This window comes from Triturus cristatus, chromosome 5_2 (assembly GCF_964204655.1).
Source record: "Triturus cristatus chromosome 5_2, aTriCri1.1, whole genome shotgun sequence".
Taxonomy (NCBI): Eukaryota; Metazoa; Chordata; class Amphibia; order Caudata; family Salamandridae; genus Triturus; species Triturus cristatus.
The window spans coordinates 775,284,230-775,311,069 of NC_140588.1; the positions used below are offsets into that span (position 1 = coordinate 775,284,230).

Below are 26,840 nucleotides of genomic sequence, written 5' to 3' on the forward strand. Positions count from 1 at the left end.
GCTTTTGTGCCCCAGGGGAACCTGGGTATTGTAGTCCCTTCGTGCGCTCCCTCCACACAGCGATCGAGACTGCAGGCGATGGCGGGAGGGAGACGCGATAGCCAGCAAGAAGCCTCACAGGTACGTTGCAGGGATCACACTAGCGTGGTCAGAAACTCGGTACACAGCCCCCGCTCTGCCGGGGTCGTGATCAGTTAAGTAGCGCCTCCGGGCGCGCAAGATGCGTTGTTTCCGCTTCCGCTTTTGTGCCCCAGGGGAACCTGGGTATTGTAGTCCCTTCGTGCGCTCCCTCCACACAGCGATCGAGACTGCAGGCGATGGCGGGAGGGAGACGCGATAGCCAGCAAGAAGCCTCACAGGTACGTTGCAGGGATCACACTAGCGTGGTCAGAAACTCGGTACACAGCCCCCGCTCTGCCGGGGTCGTGATCAGTTAAGTAGCGCCTCCGGGCGCGCAAGATGCGTTGTTTCCGCTTCCGCTTTTGTGCCCCAGGGGAACCTGGGTATTGTAGTCCCTTCGTGCGCTCCCTCCACACAGCGATCGAGACTGCAGGCGATGGCGGGAGGGAGACGCGATAGCCAGCAAGAAGCCTCACAGGTACGTTGCAGGGATCACACTAGCGTGGTCAGAAACTCGGTACACACTCTGAATGAATTACTAATTTTTTTGTGCTTAGGAAAATATTAAATTGTCAGTGTGCTGAAATGTAGCAGAATTTTCTGTCTTGTTCGACACTTTTTCTATGACTTCTGTTGACTCTGGATGGTGGGATAGTTTGCACATCCCCTCCTGTCACACACCATCCTTTTGTCTATAATAAATCATATGTCACATATGACATAGCCAAATATATTTTTTTCCTCAAATCTGTGTACTGTTGATGTGTCATGTGACCTACATATATTTCAGGTGGAACATCAACCCACAATTCCCATTTATATGAGTGATCTAACCGTATAATTGAACTCTTGGTGTAGGTACTTCTTCAAATGACCATTTATGTCAAATGAGTCTACCCACTAACTTATTCCAGTCTTGCTTTAGCTAGGTGCTTCATTGCTAAGTTGAAAAACTCACCTTCACTTCTCTGTTGGTAAAATACCACATCATTCTATTCTATTACTACACACAATGATACATCACATCAAAGGCATCTGTAGCAGTCCCATTCTTCCTCTTGCCAGATCTATTTCTGTTCTCGTCTCTAACCCACACTCCTAAGGGAAGCATCATCTTCCTTTGAAGTGCACTAACATTATCCACTGCATTTATGAAAAGGTAGGAAAAGGTATCGATGTAATGCCACTAAATGATTATTGAGACAAAGTAAAGAAGTATTGTGTGATGGGTTAGCTCTAGGGGTGGCTACTGTACATGAAATGCAATTTGAGGCAAATTTACTTCAAATCTATTTTGATTTAAAATGCATGCTTTTTTATTTTAATTAAAGATTCCCATATTTGTGCTGCTCCTGTTGGTAGATAAAAGTAAACCTCTAGATTTAAGTCAATTTAATTAGGCAATATCAGGTTGTGACAAAATGTGGGCCAGTCTTTTTAAAAATAAGTTGCTCATATTTTGTTTACTAAATACAGTTTTTCTTTCTTTTCGCTGTACATTTCAGACCAGAGAAGACAAAATTGCAGGTTATCCCTGGCCAGTTCACTGCTTCAATAGAATGTGTTTCCATTGATCATTTAAGTAAGTTCATGCATGTTCTGCAATACATATATACAAATATGAGAGCAACATGGTATTCTATTCAGTGAGACAGTTCTGCCTGCTTCAGAGTCATTTCTATATGGTAGGAGTTTTCTTCTATCAAAGCTTTGTTTTTACAGGTCATTTTTGGTACATGTGTTTGTAATAATAATACTGAGATGAAACCTGGATCAATATTCAGGACTATCAAACCTAATTGAAGTTTAAGATACCTTTCCTTCCCTTTAACTTGACACAGTGGATGGCTCCTCTCCTTCCTGCAGACAGAAAAGTCGCCCATGTCCAACCTTCTTCCAGATTTTCTGTCTCAAAAGGAAAATGGGCCCTATTGTAATCACTGATAGAATCAAATAGGAATTTACCTCATGTTAATGTGCTGTTTGCATACCCTTTTTAGGTTGAGCCCAGGCAGCCATGTGGTGTCTCTTCGAGACATGCTGTATTCACTCTGTGGGCTTACAGCCCGCCCATTGCCTTTTTTTTCGTCCCTTTAATTGTAGTTCCAAAATACTTGCATGCTAGTGGTTAATCCTTCCTCTTTGTCCCTCCTTTTTGTGTTTGGTTTCCTCCCACCGAGCACCGCCCAGTTACTGTTAACATTATGCTTCTATGTTTATGTGTTCATTTGAGGGACTATTTTTTTCTTTGATTCCTGCTCATGTCACTATTTGCCCTTCTTCGTGGTTCAGCTTTGGCACCCGTCAATTAATCTCCCCATCCCATTAAAACACCGAGATGACATGTCAGATGCTGTTTTCGATGGTGCCTAATTATTTTCTCTGACTTCAAAGTGTGACGATTTCCCCCGAAGCCTTCCCTCTCCACTGCTTGTTCGTTTAAAGAGGCTCGCTCACCTGAATTTCAACAGTCCAACCTTGCACCACAGTTAAGAGCATGGCTTGGGCAACTCCTGTTTCGCATTTTCTCTATTAATGTAGAGCGCAAACGTGACTGACTCAAAGGTATTAAAGCTCCAGTTAAATTACGCAAGGTCTGCTTAATTGTTTTGTTTGTAAGTGGGTGGAGATTAAATGATGCCGAAGCCTCCCCTGTTTATTTAGTATTTCCCCTCTAACTGACAAATGGAGGTAGCATTTATCCCTTCCACCTCCTCCCATGTCGCTGCATGCCCACCCTGCTGCCTCTTCCTGTTGTCCTCCTCCTCTCAGAGCTCTAATTTCAAAGCACATTCACAGTAGCTCCCCAGGGACCATGAGTCATTTTATTATATGATGTGAACTCAAACAACCAATGTGTTGGAGTGCTTTACATGAGCGCTAGCTACATTGCACAAGGTCAGATTAATTTTTGGGGACATTTTTCTGGAGCGCGAACTCGACTGACCCGAATGGCATGGAGCACTTTACAAAAGCACCAGTTACATTACACAAGGTCAGGTTAATTTTGTAGACATTTTGTGCGCGAGAATAAGTGATGCAGACGCCGTCATTGTTTACTCATTATTTACCCTCTACCTGACAAATGGAAGCATCATTCGTCCTTTCCACCTCCTCCCATATTGCTGCATGCCCACCCGCTTCCTCTTCCTCTTGCCCCCCTCCTCATCTCAGAGCTCTAATTTTAAAGCACATTCACAGCAGCTCTCCAGGCACTGTGAGGCATTTTTTATTATATAATGTGAACTCAAGTGACCCGAAGTTGTTGGAGTGCTTTACATATGTGCTTGTTACATTACACAATGTCAGATTCTTTTTAGGGACATTTTTATAGAGCATGAACTCGACTGACTCAACGGTATTGAAGCGCTTTTCAAAAGCGGCAGTTACATTACACATGGTCTGTTTAATTTTTTTTGTTTTCAGGTGTGCAGAGATTAAGTGATGCCAACGCCGCCCCTGTGTATTCATTATTTTCCCTGTACCTGGCAAATTGGAGCAGCATTCGTCCCTCACACCTCCTCCCATGTCACTGCATGCCCGCCCGCTGCCTCATCCTGTCATTCTCTTTCTCTCAGGGCACATTCACGGCAGCTCCCCAGGGACTGTGAGGCATTTTTTTTTATTATAATGTGAACATGAACTACCCGAAGGTGTTGGAGCGCTTTACAAAAGCGTCAGTTATATTATACAAGGTCAGGTTAATTTTTTTTTTTGTATGTGGTAGGTCATTAAGCGATACAGACGCCGTCCCTGTTTATTCATTATTTCCCCTCTACCTGACACATGGGGGCATTTTGTTGTTGTTGCTATGTCCAGTGCTCCTATACCCACGGAGCTGGGACAGAGGGCATTGCCGGGGGCTTGCTAGTAAATGAATGGTGCAAGCAGTGTTTTGAATGGAAAGCTCTGGAGAAGGGTGCCTGGTGAATAGAGGCCTGGGGGAGGAGGATATGACACCATTGACCATCAGAAAGTACTTCACTGCTTTTTTTCATAGGCTGTTCAATACTGTAATGTCGCAGTCGCACACAGAATGTTATAGTGCTGTTGACTTGCATCAACACACTTGTCTTTCTGTCTATGCATTAAAAAGCCTTGGAATGTGTCTATACATGTTTCCTGAGGCAAGCATGTATTCCTGAATCAGACTGCATGACCCATTGTATAGTAATTGTATAGCTCTTCAATCTCTGGCGGCACAGCACCCAGGATAATGTGCTGCATGGCTAAACACTTAGAAGGTCCCAAAGGCGAGACCTATTGGCTATGCCAATCCTTGTTTATTTCTGTGTGCCACTATAAATTGGCAAGGCGCAGTCAGCACAGGGGTCACCTTACAACCTGTTTACACTCTTTCCTCCAAGGCCTTAATCCAATCTGTGAGAAAGTATCTCTTTGACTCTTTGGGGGTCATTTCCATTTTTGTGGACAGATGCTGTTGGTGTTTGAACTCTGCATACTGGGAGACAGTTGTCCTGGCACCAATATATCTACTCTGACCCTCAAAGCATGACAGAATTGGCTAACTCATAATTGTTATATTTACCTTCCTAGTAACACCATAGTATATGGTGTAGGAAATTACATCAGTGGCATGTAAAAATGAAAAATCACATGTGGATTGCATGACTTTGTGCCATGCACTAGGCTGGCAAACAAAACATGGCTCCAGGCCTACCTGGAGCCTGACTGCTGTAGGTTTTAGACCTCAGACGAACCTGTCAAAATAGCTCATTTTGAAGGGAAATAACCTTATTTTTAAATATGACAGAAGTCACACCTAAGCCCACAAGCTAGGGTGCATAGTATTTAAAAGTGGTACCTGCAAAAAGTTAGTGTTGCCATGTACCTACAGTGACTAGCCCCCAAAAGCTATTTTCACTGTACAAGGTTTGAACTGCTTCTACAAGGAAAACTAAAGTTCAGATAAACAAATAACTCTGCTATCTTTGGTCTGGAACAAGCTACCAGAATGGTTCAAGCACAATTGTTTATATTTATTAAAAACTACAATTTACTGGTTCAATCGGATTGTTAATAATACTTAGGGAAAGTAACTTTTATTCAATTAGACTTTGTCCGCCTTAACCTCCAATTGGCTAATTAGCATTAACCTGCAAGCAGATGGGCCCTTCCAGTGTTCCCCCTTAATGAGGTGGGAAAGCTATTCCTTGAGCAGAAACAATGGGTTAGGCCTTTTATCGGAAAGGCCTAGGACTGAAGTATGTCAGGAAGGGTACCTTAGGGGGTTGTGGAACTTTATTACTTGAGAGGGACCAAGCAGAGGCCTGCCATTTATAGTATAATGGGAGACATAGGGAAGGGACACTTTTGTTTCCTGGACCACATATACCCAGCTTGGCACCAGAGCAGTGGGAGGATTAGCTTGTCCCAGAACCATTGTGTAGTTGTTGAAGAGGAAGGAACTGCTCATTTCCCTACACAAACCCCTCGCTGGCACACCAGCAGACTCCAAGGGTAGAATTGGGTTGCCATACTGGATTTGCCTGAGATTAGTGCACTGTTCGACAGTTTGCAATGAAGCAACATGATGTACTGCAAAAGTAGCAATGGTTGCACCTTAGAAACTTGTTTTCTCATTGTTTAGGGAATATCCACTAGCTAGTGCATCTTACAAAAGTGTCACCTCACCCGCAGCTCTTCAGATCACATCTGGACCTGTGAAAGGACAGAAGAGGACTGGACTTGCAGTGTGTTGACAGTGTGGAGGCTTGAGTGGCTGGACTTTCTTCCACTTGTACCCAAGACCAGGAAGTGGATTTCAAGGGTCAGTTGGCTGACTTCCTGTGTGGCTACAGGGACACAAGACGCTGGAAGATAAATTTTTCTTGGAGTTCCCACATGACCAATAGAAATTGGACTTAGACTTACCGTGCTCGTGGCCTGTGCTAGAGTGAGTCCTGGCCCCTACGTGCTGTATCTGAGGTCCTGGGAGCCTTAGAAGAGTCCAAGAGGAACTGGTCCAGAAAGTCTGAAGGTTGAAAAACATGTGGACTTTCAAGATCTCTGGAGCATCAATGTATCCTATTTTAAAAAGACTTTGTCAGATACATCTTCAGCATTGCCCTGCTGGAGGATTTTGAGCGCCATAGGAAAAGACAAAGGGCCTGATTCAAAGTATGGTGGACGGATGACACCGTCACAAACATAACAGACATCCTGTCAATCTTATTACAACTGTGTTATATCCTATGGCTCTTGTATTAAGGCATATGTGATTGAGTAACCCATCCATCAAACTCTAAATCAGCCTCTAGGTTAAAGAGTACAAATCTTGATCAGGCAAAGGCACAACATGTGTGTGGCAGACAAGAGGAGATTAGCGCCTGCAAAATTTGAATTTTGACACTTGGAACTTTTCCCACAAAAACCAACTGCTTCAGCCAGACAACATCCAATGACAATTCAACTTTGAGAGGACTTTGCCACATACAGCTGTCAGCCTGTCCTCATTGACCAAGTTCAACTTCCATTTCAGAGACTAAATCAGAAGTTTTTTGTTTTTTCTCAACTTTGTTTATTTGCATTTTCAAGGTTATACAACAAATGACAAATCACATGTACAGTGTTTTAGTGCGTAGTACAATACAGCTCTTACATGTTTTTTTAAGTTAACATTTACGTTCGCGACTGTGGTCCAACCCTGTGAGCTTCTCACAGCTTTCTTAGAGTGTTACTGCTACACATTCCATATTGTATTATCTAAATAGCATACTATTTGGTCCGGTCAGGCCAACATTTCAGCCCACACTCCTTACCCAAATGGGTTTTTATCAGTGTTCCCAAAGCATCAGTTCACATTATTCATTGAACCTTGTTCCCCCTCCTGTACAGCTCTTTGTAAATACTCCTTTAGGGGTTCCAATATGTCTCTGGGCCTGGAGCTTGGCTGGAGCAGTTTGACATAAATACAGTTTTGTTCATGACAATATACCATATCTTTAAGCCATTCCTTGAATTTTGGGGCCCTCACTCTGCCCCAGCTGCACACAACCCTGCTCTTCGCCATAAGTAGTCCCAACGATATCAATCTTTTCGCCGGTGTCTCAATTTTCTGAGTGTAGCCCAGTAGTCCCATCATTGGAGTCAGAATTATTTGTATCTCTGCCATTTCACTTAAGGCTTTGCTCACTTCCTCCCAGTATTTAGCTACAGCGGAACAATCCCAGGCCAGATGCAGACAGTTTGCCCCCTTCCTACAGCATCTGTCACATCTATCATTATCTTTCAATCCAAATATATACATCTGGTCTGGGGTATAGTACATTTTATGCAGAAATTTAAAATGTACGATCCTGAGTCTGCTGCTTGCTGTAATCTTTTCCATTTGTTGACAACAGTAGGACCACATTTTGTCCTCAAGTGAGACACCTAATTCTAGCTCCTAGCCAGTTTTGGCTCTAGTATCATCCCCATTCTGCAAGCCAACTGCAATTTTATATATATGTGACACTGTGTGGGACGGTCCCTCTGCTTGGAGCATTATGTGTAATGGGAGCGGCATGGGGGGCTCTTCAGGGAATTGTGGCGTGGCTGTTTTAACATCTTTTCTAAGTCGCATGTATAGAAATCGATCCATAATGGTAGGAGTCTTCCCCCCGAAAAGGGCCTTTTCTTACTTGAATTTTCCATCTGCATACAGTGTTCCCCACATATGTATTCCATACTTGAATAGCATTCGTCTGCATATTCCCTCATGCGTGACTGGAATTGATGGTTCATATGTCAACGGGAGTAACAGCAAGTATATCATGGGGGTGTGTGTTTTTTGGCAATTATTTTCCAAGTGAGATTAGTGCATGCTACGGTGGAGTATTTATCACCCGTGTCCTGGTTACTTGTTCCCATGAACCCAGCTAATGGAATGGGCAACATGTAACCTTGTTCGACTGCTAGGTGCGACATGAATGGAGGGGATTTAAACCAATATATAGCATAATGGCCTTTTCACGCTTCGATAATATAGTTCAGGGTCAGGCAATATGAGCGTGTTCCATTTTATTCTGGCCTGTTCCCCCCCACCCCCCCCCCCCCACCCCATGCTAATCTGATTAATTGGCTTTTTAGCCTTAAGAAGAAGGGCCGTTCAGGCGGATATGGAATATTTATAAATTGATACAGAAATTTGGGCAGAATTACTATCTTTATTAACGCTATGCATCCAGCCATTGATAGTGGCATTATAATCCATCGTGTTGTAGTCTCTTCCACTGTATTTAGGACTCTGCCATAATTAGCCCTAAGCAGTTATTCCCTCTCTTTTGTAATGACTATGCCCAAGTATCTAAGTTCCGAGTCACACCATTTGAGTGGGTACTCCGCTTGACTTTCCAGCATGCTGTTAGTGAGAGGGAAAATCTGGGATTTACCCCAGTTGATAGTTATCCCTGAGTATGCCCTAAATTTGATAATTTAGCGTATAATGCCATTAAGGCCTACTTCTGGGTCTCTCACATATAGTGTTATGTCGCCCGCATACAGTGATACTAGTACCGGTCGTGTTGGGTAGTCCAATGTATGCAGTTTATGATGTTGCCGGAGAGTAGCTGCTAAAGGTTCTATTGCTAACGCAAATAATAAGGGCGAGAGTGGGCACCCCTGCCTTGTGCCTCTCGTTATCTCAAATGCTGCGGTATGAACCCTATTTATCATCAGTTTGGCCTTAGGCTTATGGTATAACAATCTTATCCAAGCCATATAGCCTGGTGGGAATCTCATATGTTTCAGCACTGCCGCCAAGTATTCCCATTTGAGGGAATAAAAAGCCTGCGTGGTGTCTAGGAAGACTGCCACTGCTTTGTCCTCCGGATCTAATTCTTGCATAATGGAGAATAATGTGCGCAGGTTGTGTGATGTGGCTCTACCTGGCACAAACCCTGCTTGGTCTGGGCATATTAGTTTAACCATTAACAGACTTAGGCGATTGGCCAAAACTTTAGCTAATATCGTAGCATCGCAATTTATAAACGACAGGGGCCTATAGGAGTCTACGCAGTTGGGTGCTTTACCCGGCTTCAACAGAGAGACTATAAGGGCCTCCTGGATCAATTGCGGCAATATCCCGACCTGTGACGCCTCGTCGAACATACGCTTTGGGAAAGGGACTAAGATATCTATGTACGCCTTGTAAAACTCGGCCGGTAAGACATCAGGGCCGGGGGCTTTGCCATAGCCCAGTTACATTATGACTACTCTGAGTTCCTCTTCCTCCAAATCCGCTGCTAAAAACTCAAGGTGTGCATTGCTTAACCAGGCCAGTTCTATCTGTTCACGGTATGAGCCCGTTTCAGATTGCTTAGACTTGCGCAAGGTATATAATGTTGAGTAGTGTTCACTAAATGAGTGCATAATTCCTTCTGTGTCTCTGTGTGTTGTGCCATTATCATCTACTTTTTCTAGTATATAGTTAGCATTTTTGGGAGGGCACATCAATTCAGCAAGTGCTTTTACTGGCTGTTCCCCTTCCCCATACTTCCTGGCTTTGAAGTATTTCCCATGGAACAAGCATTCTCGCTCCGCTGTTTCTTGGTATTCAGTAATTGTTTCTCTGATGCTACCTAACACTGAGCTCGGTCTGGAAGCCTGTACCTGCTGTTTCAAATCTTTTAATTTCCTTTCCAGTTGGGATAGCATGTTCCTAATGTCTTTTGATATACCCCCTGCCCATGCCAAACAAACGCCTCTAATGGTGACTATTAAAGCCTCCCAAACCATAGCTAACGAGGGAACAGAATCGATATTGTTCCTCAGAAACTCTTCTATTTCCTGTCCCATCTCTGTTTTGAAAACGGGGTCAAGTAGCGCATTTCTCGGCACATGCCATGTTCCTAGCAGGTTTTGTTTCACTGGCGGTAGTATGTGCATATATACAGGTTAATGGTCGAACATGTTTTTGCTAAATGTTGGGTATGCGTGATCCATGACGCAATGCCTTTGGAGATTATCCAATAATCTAATCTGGAACAATTGTAGTGTACCGCTGAGTGGAATGTCCCTTCTGCTTTATCTGGGTGACCAAAGTGTCATGCATCAACTAGTTGGTGTTCGGCAATGATTTGTTGCACAAGGCGTTGTGCCTTGGTATAATGCTGCACTTGATTGTGTGAGCGATCTTGTGTGGGACTAAATCAGAAGTTAAAGTCTTTGGCAGGGAATAACTGCTTGGGGTATCCGACCTCCGCTCCTTTACAGCCAGACAGAAATTACCTATAGGTTCCAGTCAACCAGGAACAGTGACTTCTGCTTGGCACTTAACTTTTTTTTGGTGCTTTTTTCCCTAAACGTTTAAACTTTAAGTACTTTGGCTTCCCTTATTGGATTTTAGTCATTCTGGAACCTTTTTTCTTAAATGTTTCTCTATTTTTTAGAAATTGGTTGAGGGATTCTTATTGTGTTTTGACTTTTTAATTGTTTTGGTACCACTAAATTCTTTATACACCTGTCTGCTCTGTGCAATAGCTATCAAGTGTTGCGCCCAGCTTTGTTTACTCAACTTGTGTATTGGACCTAACAGGATTTTGAGTGTATAACTGGGGAAGGAGTCACCTTCTCCCCAGTTAATATCCATCTTCTTACACTGCCCCAGCAGACCTTCTCTAATCCTCCACTTTGCCTTTTATTTGGCATGTCCTGTACAGGTTTTGCGTTCTTCTGTTGGTCTAGACATCAGACAGATTGCTCAATTTGGGCCAAAATGACATGCAGGCTGTTAAGGTCTGTAAGTCCTTTGAGACTTCATATGATTGTTGGGTCTAACAGAACCCACTGTTCTGCAGTATGGTCCCTACATCTGAGTGGTTTGCCAATTTCAACTCAGCAAAGTTGCAAGATAATGAGGCTGCTGTTGGACATTTTCTTGTTTGTCCACTCTATCGTAAAGCTAAGGAATAATGCCCAGATAATTGGTGCTATGATAGCAGGTGACCAGGAGAATAAAGAAAAGTTTAAGCCCACATGCATGGCTTGTGCTTGGCTGCTAGAGAGGGCTCCTGGTTCTTGCTGGAACGGTCCTTTGTTACTCAGTGATAAGGTTCAAAAGCTTGTGAAAGAGTCTATGTTCTTCTGACATGTCATGCTTTTAAGAAACCCCATTTAGACCTCCAAGAAGCCTGCATAGATGGCAAGAGCATGGCAGCTTGTTATGGCTATAGGAACAACCTGGGGAGTGTCCCTCTATACGCTAGGCAATAAGGAGTACTACCATTATCTGGTGTGTGATGTTCCGGCAAAACCTCAGTTAGACCACTAAGAATTCCACCTGGGAGGCTGGACCATGACGTCTGAGCAAAGTACCATCTCCTTCAGCAATAGCAGACCCTAGCTTGACCTCAAGAAAATCAGAGTGGGTGGCTCGGTAATGACAGCTGAGCAGACCTTAAGCCATCAGCTAAGAGTGTTCCTCTGTGCTCAAGGCAGCATTCGAAAAGCCCATGGATGGTGTCTTGTGCTCCTTTGAGCAACCATGCTTAGTCAAGACCCCAGTTAGGACTTTGACTATCCCAGATAGATGTCTGGCCATGGTGGCAGGGCTGTGCTTCAAGCACCAACCAGGGTGCCCTCTTTACGCTGGGCCCAGTCATCTTGGAAGTCCTTTTATATAGCTGGTGTAAGGTTGTTGAGGACCCCAAGAACCATTGGGTGCTGGTCCATACCCAGGACACGCTAAGACAAACCAGTTGAGGGTTCCTATGCTATATCAGGACAACACTCTCAAGAGAATGCAAAACTGCAATTAAAGCAGTGTCTTTGTTGTTTTTGGCATTGTTGCTATTTTTCATAACAATGAGCCCAAGCTCAAGGTCATTAGGTATCTTACTAGGAAGGATTGTAAGGTTCAAAACATCATGCCTTAAATGAAGAGGTCAAAAGTTAGGTAGTCTTTTGAATTATCAGTGCCTTCTTGAAGTAACTGCTCCTGTGAGAACAAAGTAAGGCTAACAGGAATTGGCATGAATATTGGAACAAAGCAATTTAAATGACAAAAAGAAATCAGCATGTTTACCCTGTTTAAAAGATATTTAAGTATCGTTTCTCCATTGATTGATGACGTTAACTATATTGAAATAAAATTGTGATCTCTTTAGTCTTTGAAGTCCGCAATCAGCAGGGGAAATTGTGTTGGATGATTTTTGAAGTTGAAATATACGAATAATAGTTGATGTTTCGCAAGGCACAAAATGCGCAAAATCAGTGTTCAGACCCAAAGTTTTAAAATCAATAGTCATATTGATTATAGTTGCCTTGATTATGGTGTATTAACATGGCATATCAAAGTAACTATTAATGAATGTATTTTTTTTAATATCCAGATTCTTTAACTTCCTCGTACGTGCCAATAAAGCCCTTTGAAAATAATGCAGAAACAGTTGCAGTTGAAGTCGAAGAGTTTGTACCCGAAGCAACAAAATATTGCTACCCATTTACTGTTTACAAGAACCACCTGTACGTCTATCCCATGCATTTAAAATACGACAACCAAAAAACATTTGCCAAGGTAAGGATACCAGGAAATAGGAGCGATCTAATATATGAACTGTAACGGGAGTTACCTGCCACGTAACGTGAAGTTCTGTTGTTTCTCTTCAGGCAAGAAACATTGCTGTCTGTGTAGAGTTCAGGGACTCCGATGAGAACGAGGCTCGCTCTTTAAAGGTTCGTGCATTGCTTATGTGATGTTATTCTTATATATTCCACTGAGGGGGAATGAGCAAAGCCACCATGTATCCATGCCATTGGGGCATTTACTACCCAGTGGCTATAATCTGAATTTTCAAGTATTTCTCAGAGGCAACTGGAACTCTCCTTTGTGGTTCTGCTGCAATCTGGAAAGCTTATTCTATCAACTTTTTAATACACTTATTTTGGGTTTTTTATGTAAACTACTGGGTGTCACCCTGTCGCATGGGTCTCCCACAAAGGTCCATGACGGGAGCATCTATGGCAGCTTTTCAGGAAATCCGTGTCAGAAATAGGGTGTTCAACGTAGGACTAGAAAATGACATGATAAGTGGAATTCTATGCATCCGGTATGGATGCAAATTTTCTAGTCCTACGTTGAACACCCTTGGGTGATGGTAACCTGAGAGCACTGGTCCTACTCCTGGCATTATATATGTTACCAGTAAGAAAAACCTAGTTTCCCTTGGAAATCATAACATATATAATCTCATACATACAAAACTTTCACTCCAAACTATTAACCTTGCCCTCAAGACTTTAAACAACTCTAAGGTCTTCACCAACAAACCGAAAATCGAATGTGGCGTATACAATTATTTTATTTCACATAAAACATGATAAAAGCAATCTTTCTGAAACTCAAGAGAGATTGTAGAAGTCCACTCGTTTAAAAATACATTTAAAACATTAAATTGATAAACACAATGTGGCTATAGTATGTTTAAATTAATCATGCAGTATATGTAAAACATGCGGAGAAAATCTCCAAGTAGGAACCCAGAAAGCACAATCATTTGCACTGTTGCTATGCTTGATCCAACACAATATTTACAAACAGAAAGACTGGTTAGATTCTTGATCTTATCCACGTGATTCCGGTAAGTTGGATTCTCAACAGCAAACTAGCGTCAACGCATTTCGGTGGTATTACACATTCAATACAAAAACCACCTTCTTCAGGACTCAACATTAATATGGGATTTATTCTTGCATATTGTGGATTATTACCCAAGTGCAATTATCTAGTACTGATTGATGCCAACTGCTGTCTTATTCGTTTGATTGCTGGCACCACTCTCTACTTTTTTAAAACAGTTGGTGCAATCCTTCCGATCTCTAGTTTGCACAATAACTTCTTGGTTCATAGAACTAAGTTGCTTGAATGTTGCCCTATGGAGTATTTTAGCACATCCACTACTAGTTATCGAAGAGTTTTCTTGGTCAAGACAAGGAAATGCTAACGGCCGACTGAATGCGGCGGTTTGAGACACCATAAAATAAGGACAATGATATTGTATGTTGGTGGACAGAGTTAAATGGGGTGTGAATCCCCCAACTAAGGATACCAATTGCCGGTGGATGTGTTAAAATACTCCATAGGGCAACATTCAAGCAACTTAGTTCTATGAACCAAGAAGTTATCGTGCAAACTAGAGATCGGAAGGATTGCACCAAAAATAGAGAGTGGTGCCAGCATCCAAACAAATAAGACAGCAGTTGGCATCAATCGTATATCAAACAGTACTGGATAATTGCACTTGGGTATGAATATACGCCTATGATTTTATGTACTGGCAGATTTTAACAAACAAGGCCAGTAGTGTACCTTTAACAACACATGACAAAGCATTTTTAGCCATGATAATAATCCACAATATGCAAGAATCGATCCCATATTAATGTTGAGTCCTGAAGAAGGTGGTTTTTGTATTAAATGTGTAATACCACTGAAACGCATTGACGCTAGTTTGTTGTTGAGAATCCAACATACCGGAATCACATGGATAAGATCAAGAATCTAACCAGTCTTTCTATTTGTAAATATTGTGTTGGATCAAGCATAGTAACAGTGCAAATCATTGTGCTTTCTGGGTTCCTACTTGGAGATTTTCTCTGCATGTTTTACATAGATTGCATGATTAATTTAAACATACTATAGCCACATTGTGTTTATCAATTGAATGTTTTAAATGTACTTTTAAACGAGTGGAATTCTACAATCTCTCTTGAGTTTCAGAAAGATTGTTTTTATCATGTTTTATGTGAAATAAAATAATTGTATAAGCCACATTCGATTTTGGGTTTATTGGTGAAGATCTTAGAGTTCTTTAAAGTTTTGAGGGCAAGGTTAGTAGTTTGGAGTGAAAGTTTTGTATGTATGAGATTATATATGTTATGATTTCCAAGGGAAACTAGGTTTTTCTTACTGATATCGAGTGCTCTGTTCCCTTGGACAGTAGAGACACCCCTCTTGTTTTTTACATTATATATGTTACTGCATTATTATGTGGACAGACATTCTGTTTATTTGCTATGCTTTTTTAAATCTTAAATGTTGTTTTCAGAAATCAATATTTCATTGGGTATTATAACGTTAAAATATAATATTACGTTTTTCATTGGTTTTTATTATTATTTGCAATTACTGAGAATCAGTTGCGGCTGGATTGGCTCGTGGTCGGGGGGTGGGCGTGGGGGCCCGCGGAGAATTGCACGGGGGTTGGCAATGGAGGGAGTGAGCAAAAAATAGATACCAATAAAATAAAAATTACTTACCTTGCCGCCACCGGGTGCTGCGTCTCTGCTCCTGCTCTCCTGCTTCCGATTTCAGGAACAGGAAGAAGGCAGCCAGGCTCCCTCCCCTAAGCCAATCACAATGCTGCAATGTAGCTTTGTGGTTGGTCTGAGTGCCGTGACATGGCCTGAGAGGGGGCTGGAGAGGTGGGCATGTTCTCCATGCAGGCTGTATGCAGCCTGCATGGAGAAGTGGGCAAGTGCGCATGACTGGTTTGGGTGACCCGAGAGGGTCAACCAAACAATCATTGCGCACCTAGAAGTGGGCAAACCACTCCTCCCCTGCCCTACTCCGAGAGCAGAGCAGCCTCGCCAAGGAGACATAAAATGATAATAACTTTAAGTTATTATCATTTTATGTTTCTCCTTCTAGCACTGCTTGAAAGCAGTGGGGGACGCTCCTCTGCCATAGCCGAGGAGTCGCCACTGCTCAAAATTCTAGTCTGGCAATAGACGCAAGCGAGCCATTGACCTGAGGGAATGTGTGATACATGGGATTGTTAATGTGTGCTTTGGAACCCGTAGACCTGTGTATTCTACTTATCTCTGAGCTTGATGTAGAGTTAAGTGGTGAATGTAAAACATTGCCACTTCCTGGCACACTGAAAATGAACAGGGAAAAACGTATTTATTTACTGAATGAAAGGCAGACACGTAAGAGAACCAATGAACAGATGCACATTTGTTTCTGTCTCTGTGCATGCATGTGTGTGTTTGTGTGCATTTACACATGTTTATGTGCATGTCAATGTGCTCTGGCTTTCTACTCTGCATTTAGGTAGGAAAACTTTCTGCACAAACATTCATACATGAAAAACCCCTGCAGCGCATGTGATGAATGGCAAAGCCCTGGGCCGATGGGAAGGATGAATGGCATTGGCTGGTCTATGAGAAGTAACTGGGGCGCATCGCAGCATTGAAGGGTCTGTGGGCGATAACTGGAGCACATCAGTGCTCTGACCGGCCCATTTGGGATACATGGGGATTGCCATGACATTAACTGCACTATGAGGAATTCCTTGGACACATTTTGGCAATGACTTGCCTTTTACAAGGATGGCCTGAATCACATCATGGGTTTGACTGGCCTATGGCACATTGTGGCACTGGAGGGCTTGTGGGTGCTTCTTTGGCATTTATGGACTGGTGTTGGGAGGGGGTGATAGGTTTGTAAGGCTCATCGTTTTATTAAAGGAACTATAGGGTAACAACTAGTACACATAATGTTTGAATGCATTGGTCTGTGTTGGCACCTGACACACATCATGAGATTGACTTGACTATGGAAGAGCTACTGGGGCATTTTGTGGCATTGGCTGAACCATGCAGTGGTGCTCACGTGCATTACATCATTGACTTGCATATGGTAGGAAGCCAGGACCTAACATGCCATTGACTGGCCAGTGGGGAATGTCTGAGGCACATCATGGTACTGCCTAGCCGATAGGTGAATACCTGGGTATGTCATGGGGTTGTCTGAGAAATGGAAAGAGCCAGGAGAAACCTCATGGCACTGACCTCATGGTATAATGTGCTATACCTGAGCACAGGATGCCATTTAATAGCACATTTTAGGAAGTGATTGGAGGTTTCTAAGCATAAGATGGCAATGAATGTCATATGATGGAGATGCCTATGAACATGCTGGGAAATGATTGGTACATTTTTGTTAACTAAATGTGAACGAATAATAAATATTTTCATAACGACAAGCAAATATGTGGGGATAAAGTTAGTTTTATTTTTAAAAATACATGATAAAACATTGGCACATATATGTTTGTTTTCTATATAAGGAAAGGGTCATTTGGGGCACAAACATTAAAAAAATTACAAAGTAATTAGCTGATATTTTGGGGCAAATACGTTAGTATTTAGCATTGAAAGTAGACATTTATGGAACAATATTAGCATTAGTATTAGCTCGGTCATGGACAAAATGAGTTTGTTCACTGAAAATGAAAAGCTGATATTTTGAAACAAAATGATTTAATTTACACAAAACCTGAACCTGATATTTGAGTGATAACTCATGCTAATTTGGGGATACATATTGATGGTGTATATTACAAATTCTTTGTTGTGACATGTGGCACTTCTTCATCGCTGTGGCTGGTAGGCCAAGTGGAAGCCTTTACGATTTACTTGCTTTCATGATGTTATTATTGCTAATCAGCACCAATGTTTGGTAAATGAGACTGCAAAGTTAGTATAACCGAGCTGTGCTGTTGAGAGCTTCCCGACCTTACAGACGTATCTGCTAAGGACTGACGAGGTGACATCTGTGTAACTCATTTTCTCATCCTTTCCCTGGCCAGTGGATTTTTCAACCTTATTTAATGACATAATTTACTTGGATGAGGGAGAATTAGAAAAGGAAAGGAATGGAATGTAGAAGTCAAGCAGTAGCTTTGTTTTGGGAAGGTAATGGGATTCCTTTCAAATTGCATGCACAGCCTGAATTGGCTGTAAAACCTATAGTTTTTAGTCTATTTCTTAAAAAATATATTGTGGGAAAAACACTGCGTGGCCCCATTTATTTAAAGGATTTCATGGGGGAGAAACACTTAAATACCAGTGAGAGGGTCGAGTTCTCTCTGAAGACAATGAAATACTAGAATATTTCAGAAATGCCTCTTCAGAAGTGCATGTAAAACCTTTGGCATTTTAGGCAGTTTCTCTCAGTTGTTTTCAACAGACTCTTTTAAAACTTTACCAGGCAATACCTGTGAAATGTTAACCTCACTCCCTCTCTTGCACTATATTTTTTCATCACTAGGTGAAGGAAGTAGAATCCTCTCCCCTCGCAGCACTTGTCAAGCTTCTCTGTTTTCCTTCGTTGACAGGCAAAGAAAGGGAAAGGTTATGGGGGCAATTTCTGTTTTTCCCTCTTCCTTTTTCCCAGAGACCCTTACTGTGAAAAGGAATCAAAATGGCAAATGCAATTCCAACGGTAAATGTTAAGTTAGATGTTGAGACGGCCTTCTATCTTGTAAACTGTAGGTGTTTATTCCATGTTTTGGGAGAAATTTCAACTTCCATTTGGGTTTACAAGATCTTTTCAGATATTTTACACACCTGCCAGCTTGAAGAACAATCTCACCATGTGAGGAGGGGGCGGGGCTTTGAAGGGGGTGGGGCCTTGTGCTGAGAAGTACCTACGAGGCACTTTTGAACCACACCCCGCCCCAAGAACCCTCCTCCCAAAAAAATAAAAAGCTTGCTGAGGTTGGTGCCAATGTTCTAGAATGTGTTCACACCCAGTAATGGACGTTGGCAATTCAAAGCCTCAGTAAATGAGCTGGAAAACCACTATTTACAGTGGTTTTCAGCTCGTTTTCCCTTCCACCATGTGATATCGGCTCCTCTCTGGGAGACCGTGTGATGTAAGCTGATATTGTGTGTCACACGGTGGTACCATGTGAGTTGGCAGGTATGATTATACCAAATTAGCTCAGTTAATAATTAACAATTCTCCAGCAGGTCAAATTAGTTGAAACCGGGGCACCCATCAAGGCTGCCCGCTTTCCCCCTTGTTATTTGCCCTTTTTATTGAGCCTCTAGCTCAGTTTATCCGTCAAGATATAAATATTGTATCCTACCTGGACACGGACACTAAAATAAAGTTATATGCAAATGATATGGCCCTTTATTTGACTCCTACACTTAATATCAAAAGGCATTGCAATCATTTAAGACATTCATGAATCTAAGGGGCTACTAAATGAATGAGGCAAAAAGAAAATGTCTGCTGTTTAACACCTCCCATGATGTCCTTCTGTTAATGTGGAAGGAATATTACAATGTAGGTCCAAATTGGTCTCTGGGGATATTTTATTCTGAGGCACCAGAGGAAGTTTCTTATAATAATTTCAACCCCTTGATGAGATGGGTCTTTAATTTATTTGAAATATGGGTAGTGCCTGCCCTTAACAATTATTATGCGGTCGGCCCTGATCAAAATGTCAATTTTACCACTGTTCCTGTTCCTATTTCTATCCATTGCTGTAAGCTGGAAGTTTCTTTTTAAAAAAAATTGGAAGAAGCCATCTCATCCTTAAGATGGACCTAGAAACCCCCACATGCAAAGCTGAAAGTGTTACAGTTGCCTAAGAGGGAGGGAGGTAGGGGACTAGCTGACATTGCACTATTTCAAAGCCTTTTCTACCACTCTAAAGGAAGTAACAATAGAAAATGGGCGGATTTATCTAATATAAAGGTAGGGGATTGTTTGTTTAAGGGACCAGGTTTAAATCTCCCCACGCCCTATTCTTGGGAAAGACATTTCATATGGATTCTCATATTATATGTATACTCAAATAATGGCAATTTCCAGCCATTTATCAGGGAAAAATATTGATTCTTCAGGAAATAGGGTTAGACAGCTGTTCCGGGACAATAAAGTCAATGTCACTTTGAGTTACTGGTAGAAGGTATTGTATCTGGGACCGGATGACATGGTTCAGAAGATAAGATCAAAATGGGAAAAGCATACAGGGATAAAACTAAAGGAAATACATCAGGAAAGATATTTTGATCTCGACTCTTACAGGGGCCGATTTCCATCGATTGACTTTCTTAAATGGATTGATGCTGTTCCTTACCTTGCAATTAGTTAAAAGGATGTTTCCTGGCACGTCTAGAAATTGCTCGAAATGTGAACAGGTAGGGGATTGGTTGCATAAGTTGTGGACCTTTGGACATATGGAGACGTTTTGGAGGGGGTTTGTTCCAGATAGTAGGTAGGGTAATTATTGTTATTATTGTTATTATAATTATTATTATTATTATTATAATTAGTATTAGTAGTAGTGCTTTGTAAAGCACACAGCAACCTGCAATGTGTTTCCCAGTGCTATGCCTCCGCACGGACTTACTCAGAGAACGATGGTATCCTTTATTCAAATTAGCCAGGTTTTATTTGTTTCCGAAAAATAGAAGGAGACTGATATGATCTCAGTGACTGTAGCATTGCCTTCTATAGTTTGGGCCCTAGGTGAGAGACATAGCTAAAAGAATGCATGGCCTCCTGGGCGTGTTCTTCTTACTCTAAGAACTGAAGAAAGGTTGGAGTTGCTAGACCGTAGGGAGCGATGTGGTTTGTATGGTGACACCAGGTGTCCGAGATACTGAGGGCCTAAGTTTGAAAGTAGTTTGTACATATAACATAACCCTTTGAAAATAATTCTTTTTTCCACAGGTAGCCAGTGGAGCTCATGCAAAACCTTAGCTGTGGAGGTAAATTTAGGTGGCTTTAGAAGCAGCCTAGCACCAGCTTTTTCTACTCGCTTCAGTCCCTTTAGGACACCCTTATTAACACCCAGATACAGAATGATGCTGTTGTCCAGTTGGGAGAGGATAAAAGCCTGTATCACTGTTCTTTGTGCTGGTGATAGAAGGCAACCCAGAATCTTTCTCAGCCATCTAAGCATTCCAAAGCAGATAGCCGTTACCTTGGTGAACTGGGTGCTAATTGAGAGCTTGCTGTCTTAGCAGGGATTCAAATTCTTAACAGCTGACACAGGAGTGGGGCAGGTCCCAAGGGTCTTAGGAAACAGATGAAGGCCTCAAAACTGGGGTTGATTGCCTACCACCAAGATGACTGTCTTGTCACAATTCAATTTGAGGTGGTTAGTATTCATTCAGACCTGCACTTTTGACAGGCAGGTATTTAAGACACCTGCATTCTTGTTTGCCAGGGCTGCCAGCGAGATGGCAATCTCGGTGTCTTCGGCGTATGAGAAGCGAGATAGGCCACAGCTTTCTACAATATCAGCCAGAGGATGGATATAGACATTCAATATAGTTGGGCTAAGGGTGGAACCCTGCAGAATCCCACAGGATAGTGGGTATATCTGTGAATAGTGCTGTTTTGTGTGTACTTGAAAAGAACAGTGCTGCAGAAAGGACTTAAACCATTGCAAAGGAGTGGCACGCACCCCAATTTCTTCTAGTCTTTGCATCAAGAGGTTATGACTAACTGCGTCAAGGGCGGCACTTAGGTCCAATAAAATCAGAGCAGCAGTGCCACTTCTGTCCAACTGAGCTTTAAGATTTTCTGTGACTCCCAGAAAGGCTGCATCTGTACTATGTCTGGCTCTAAAGCCTCATTGGGACTGATAGAGAAGAACATTGGAGTCAATAAACATTGTGAGCTGTTTATTTATATGCTTCTCCAGGATCTGTGTCAGTATTGAGAGAACGTCTCTTGTTTGCCCAGTTGGAGATATATAGTTTTTTTTTTCCAGCAATGGTCTGACCATGGCGTGCTTTCATGCCTTGGGAACATACCCTTCCCTAAGAGAGGCATTCAAATGCTGTGCTTATTTTTATTTCTAGATGTTCTCGCAATGAGGGTCCAGCTTACCCAGGAGCCTGCATCTAGAGGGGCACCTGATTTTATAGCATTTAGGAACTCTCTAAATGTCCCAAGGTCCAGAGGTGCAAATTTGTTCAGCGAACTGGGCAGAGTGGGGATCTCTGCATCTGATGGTGTCCTGATGAGTTTTGGGTCGTACTTTCTCATGATCCATCCAGAGAGCTGTCTCGGATGGTTGGGGGGAAAAAAGTAGTCAGAGTCTCAGCTACCTTTTTCATCCTCCTAGAGCTCTCTGAGATGCCAGTTGGCGTTAAGGCGGCTTGAAAATCAGCCACTTATTTCACCTAAAAAGCAGGCACATTCATCGCATTGGGGTTGCAACAGAAGAACTGGGGGGGGAGGGGGTTTCTTGAAGGAGTCTGATAGGCTTTTGAACAGAGTCTGATAGGTTTTTGAACATTTGAAAAAGGCTTTTCGGGCTGTTTTGAGCTTTAATGATTATATCTGAAAAAAAGAAGCTCTGTAAGTACAACAGTTTTTGTGATAGCTCTTCAACTCTTGTTTGTTGACTGTTTTATCCATCCAGCGTAGCTTTGGTGAGGGTCCTTGCCCAGCCTAAACGGGAATTTGCCTGATGCCATATCGCCACTGAGTGGGCCGTGGGGCCTGCAAACTGTCCCCTCTGGGCCTTAGAGTACAATGCCTCCAGGTATCCCGCTCTTCCCATTTGGTACTTGTCAAGCATGTAAGCTGGGTCCACCGGGGACCGGTAAATCCAATGATTCACCACCACTAGCTGTGATGTCCAATAATATAGGCGAATATCTGGGAGGGCGATGCCGCCATCGTACCACCCTTTTTTCAGCTTGTTCTTAGCTATACGAGGGGAACCCCCATCCCATTGCAGCATCCGGATTTCACTCTTCACTCCAGAGAAGTACGCATCTGGGACCCTGTGTGGACAATTTTGAAGGATATATAGGAACCGAGGAAGGGCTAGCATCTTGAAAAGGGCCGCTCAGCCCACCAAGGACAAGGGCAGAGATCGCCAGTGTTTTACATCGACACGCAGCCGAGCCAGGGGGCAGCGAGAATGCGATCATAGAAGAGTTGAGGGTCCGGGGTTACAAAGATCCCCAAGTAGCGGAAGCCTTCCGTGATGACCTCCACCCTACAGCCCATTGGGAGTCGGAGAACCTGGCCCTTGAGAATAAACAGTATCGATTTACTCCAATTTATGGCATAACCGGAGTATTGCCCAAAGTTCGTAAATATATCTAATACCCCATGGAGGGATCTGTGGGGAAGGCAAGATAGAGCAAGATGTCATCGGCATATAGCGATAGTCTATCGTCATGTCCTCTCCACCCATTTCAGCCCTCTACCCATTACTTCTCGTCTGACCCAGGAGGCCAGCGGCTCCAGCATCAGTGAGAAGATTAGGGGGGAGGGCAGCCCTGTCTAGTTACCCTTTTCAATGGGAAAGTCCAGGACATATAATTATTTGCTCGAACCTGCCCCTGAATATCTGTATACAGTAGTCTTACCCAGCCCATAAATTTGGGGCCAAAGCCCATATGTTTCAAAACTTTGAATAAATATGGTCATTCAATGGAATTGAACGCCATTGAGGCGTCTAGGGATAGGACCACAGCATCTTCTTCGATGAATTCTCGGCGCGCTAGCACATTGTGGAGACCTCTGATGTTGAGCGCCGTATTCCTCCCAGGCATAAAGCCAGATTGATCTGGGTGAACTAGTGATGTTATAACCTTTACCAGTCGTAGGGCTAGGACTTTTGCTAAGATCTTTGCTTCCGCATTAATCAGGGAGATTGGGCGGTAGGAGCTGCAGTTGTCAGCGGGTTTCCCCGGCTTTTGGATCACAACAATGGATGCTAGTCGTTGGTCCTCTGGTAAGAGTCCCTTCTCATAACTCTCTTTGAACATGGCCCGGAAATGGAGCGTCACCTGCGTGGCTGCTAATTTTAGGAATTCTATGGGCATCCTGTTCGGTCCCATCGCCTTTCGCGCTTGAATCGTCCTCTTGGCTTGTTGGATTTCGAGGTCTGTCAAATCTTCCTCTAGCGTTTCCCTATCGCTGTCAGACAGTATCGGAATGTCACTGTCTGCGAGGAGTTGGCAAGAGTCCTCTGTCGTGTATGGGATGGATGGGGTGTAAATTTGTTCCAGATGGTCTGCAAATGCATTTGCAATGTCCTTTGGATGTGGGATACGCGGCCCATCCCCAAGAGTCAGCGGGGGCACCCTCCGCTCATCTTGTTCTCTCCTCTCCAACCATGCCAACAGTTTACCTGCTCTGTCCCCCAATTCGTACAGCCTGTGTGTAGTTTGGAGGATTTTGGCTTGCATCCGTTCCCTGACCAGGATCTTATATTCCTCCTGTTTAAGCAGCAAGCGATGTCTGACTTCCTCCGAGGGGGTATGGTTATTTTCGTCCTCTAATTGCTGGAGTTCGCTCTCAATTTGGACCAGATGTTGCTGTCTTTTTTTGCCTACTTTAAGGGCCAGGGCATGGCCTTTCACCACCACTTTAAAGGCCTCCCACACTACTTGCACAGAGTCCACTGATCCTACATTGTCTTTAAAGTACTTAGCGGTTTGTTCAAGTATTTCCTTGTTGATATCGGGGATCGTCAACAACCAGGGGCTAAGACTCAGTGTAGTACGTGGTTGGGGCTCGAAATGTGTAAGATCTACTCTCACTGGGGAGTGGTCCGAGATGCCCCGCGGGAGTGCCCGGGGGTTACGAAAGTGCCCCTTGGACCCCGAATGCGTTAGGAAATAAACAATGCGGAAGGAGAATTGGAGTAGTAAGTATACTGAACTCCTTCTGGCTGCAGTGTATGCCATATATCAACAAGACCCAGGGCCATGGCAAACTCTGCCATATGTGTGTGTGGTCAGGACGCTGGCCGGGGTGGGCATCTATCATGTTGAAGTCCCCTCCCATTATTAGTATGCCCATAGGAAGATCGACCAATATTTTCCCCAGGTCCACCAGTGCTTCTTCACCCATCGCCGGGGGGAAGTACACAGAGACCACATTAAGTATCCTACCTTCCCACTATGCCTCTGCCACTGTGAACCTGCCCCGTGGATCTGCCCATGTGCGTGTCAATGTGAGTGCGAAATTCTCCTTGACCAGAATACCCGTACCACAGGATCCAGAGGTGAATTCCGCATGTACCAATAGTTTGTATCCCCAGCTTGTAAGGGCTTTGCACCATGTGCGTCTCCTGGAGTAGCACCAGATCAGGGGCTTGTCTTTTTCAGTACTGCTGCACTATCCCCATCTTAATTTTGTCCCCCATTCCATTCACATTCCACGTTATCACTGAAAGTGACGTATCCATATTAACCCCCGCCATCAGATATCAATACAATCGGACCTAAGTGCGTCATTGCCCTCCGGGGCGTGGTACCTGCGGCTTGGATGCAAGTCATCTCACATTTATGCATGCCCAGACAGATGTATATATCCATAGCAATCCCGATTACGGCAACCTCCCCTTTAAGGTGACTATCAGAGATAGATGTGAAATTCAATCTCAATTGAACTGTGACCTGTAAACACAAACAATCAGAACTTCCCAACCCCCTCACCCGACACTTCCCTATCTCCCCCCTCCCTGCCCCCCTGCCAGTGGATTTAAAACTACCCACTCCCCAACTAGGCAGAGTGCTTCTCCCCCCCCCCAAAGTACTCATGGGTGCTGGCTGGCAGCTCTCACTCCCTCACCTGTGCTGGCATGTTCGTGTTACTCAGTTTAGTGTCTGAGATCTGGTCTACTGTCCCATCTCTGTCTCTCCGCTATGTTAATTGCTCAGACATCCCTCCAAGTTTTCCCACCCTCATTGGCACTTATCTGTGAGCAGTACAGGTCGGTCTCATTCTTGGCATCAGTCAGCTCCATTACCCTTCGTCTCTCCCCCTCCAACCTGGATTTCTCCTCCTTCCTGCTCTGTCCCCTGAGTGGGCTGGGGTCCTCCATTCTGACCCCTACGTGGACCCCCAACTCTACGCCAACCGTCCATCCACTCCCAGGCTTCCTCCGGTGGGGAGAAGAACCACGTCTTCCCTTCCGATTCTACGCATAACTTCGCCGAAAATAGCATGGCATATTTCACTTCACGATCTCTGAGTTCTTTTTTTACCGCCATGAAACTACACCGTTGGGCCTGGACCCTCGCTGTGTAATCCGGGAAGATTGTAACCATGCTGTTGTCAATTTTGAGTGTGGGATTAGCTCGAGCTGTCTGTAGGATTGTGTCGCGGTCTCTGAAGTTGGGCAATGAGTGGACGCGGGGGGGCCTGGTTTAGGGTGGCCCCCAGGGACCCGGTGGGCCCTTTCGATGGAGAAAAAGGCGGAGAGTCTATTAGGTTGCAGGTGTTTTGTGATCAAATCTTCTACATAAAGGTCCGCCGCTGGCCCCTCCGCACGTTCCGGCACCCCAAGGATACGAATGTTATTTCTTTGTGCCCATCCCTCATAGTCGTCCAGCTGTTTAGCCATTGCGGCTTGCTGATTTAGCAGTTTGCTTACTTGTTTTAGAAGCTGGGACGTGTCTACCTGCAGCGCAGCCGTCGTGTCTCCCAGGTATTTGACTTTGTCGTCCATCTTCCGAAAGTCCGCCCGAAGTAAGGATACTTCCACGTTCACTGATTTGATGCTGGCTTCCAGGGAGGTACGTACCCCCGAGATGGCTTCCATGATGTCGTGAAGCGTAAGGTCAGACTGGGGGGAAGGGCCGCTACTTTTATCTGCAGCTTCCATCTGTTCACTGCCCCGTTCATCGCCTACCCTGTTCCATGCGAATTTCGCCTGTTTTTTTGAGCCGACGCTTTGGGTCCTCTGCCGCTCGCCATTATTTAGTTTTCCACCTGGGGGTGTAATCACTGTCTGATACCGGCCCCGGTATTCTCCGCCGCCTGCCCGGAAGTGAAAAACAGTCCCACCGGCGGCCTGTCGGGTTTCCCAGGGATCGGCCTCCAGTGAATAGTCGGGGTTGTTGATAGCACAACTCCTCTGCCTCCCCCTGCCGTCGACTGTCTCCGGAGGCTAGCAGGGTTTCTTATGGTGTCTTTGTCAAAGAGGGTCCTG

At 43.8% G+C, this 26,840-nt stretch overlaps 1 protein-coding gene across 3 annotated transcripts in view; it reads left to right on the plus strand.

Moving 5' to 3' along the window:
- The window catches only part of DOCK11 (dedicator of cytokinesis 11), a 1,169,031-nt gene that overhangs the window by 398,270 nt on the left and 743,921 nt on the right, over positions 1–26,840 (plus strand). For all 3 annotated transcript variants that reach the window (XM_085607886.1, XM_085607887.1, XM_085607888.1), the window contains 3 exons: positions 1,626–1,702; positions 12,453–12,637; positions 12,730–12,795. In XM_085607886.1, coding sequence (XP_085464012.1) covers positions 1,626–1,702; positions 12,453–12,637; positions 12,730–12,795 — 328 coding nt within the window. The remainder of the gene's footprint in view (positions 1–1,625; positions 1,703–12,452; positions 12,638–12,729; positions 12,796–26,840) is intronic.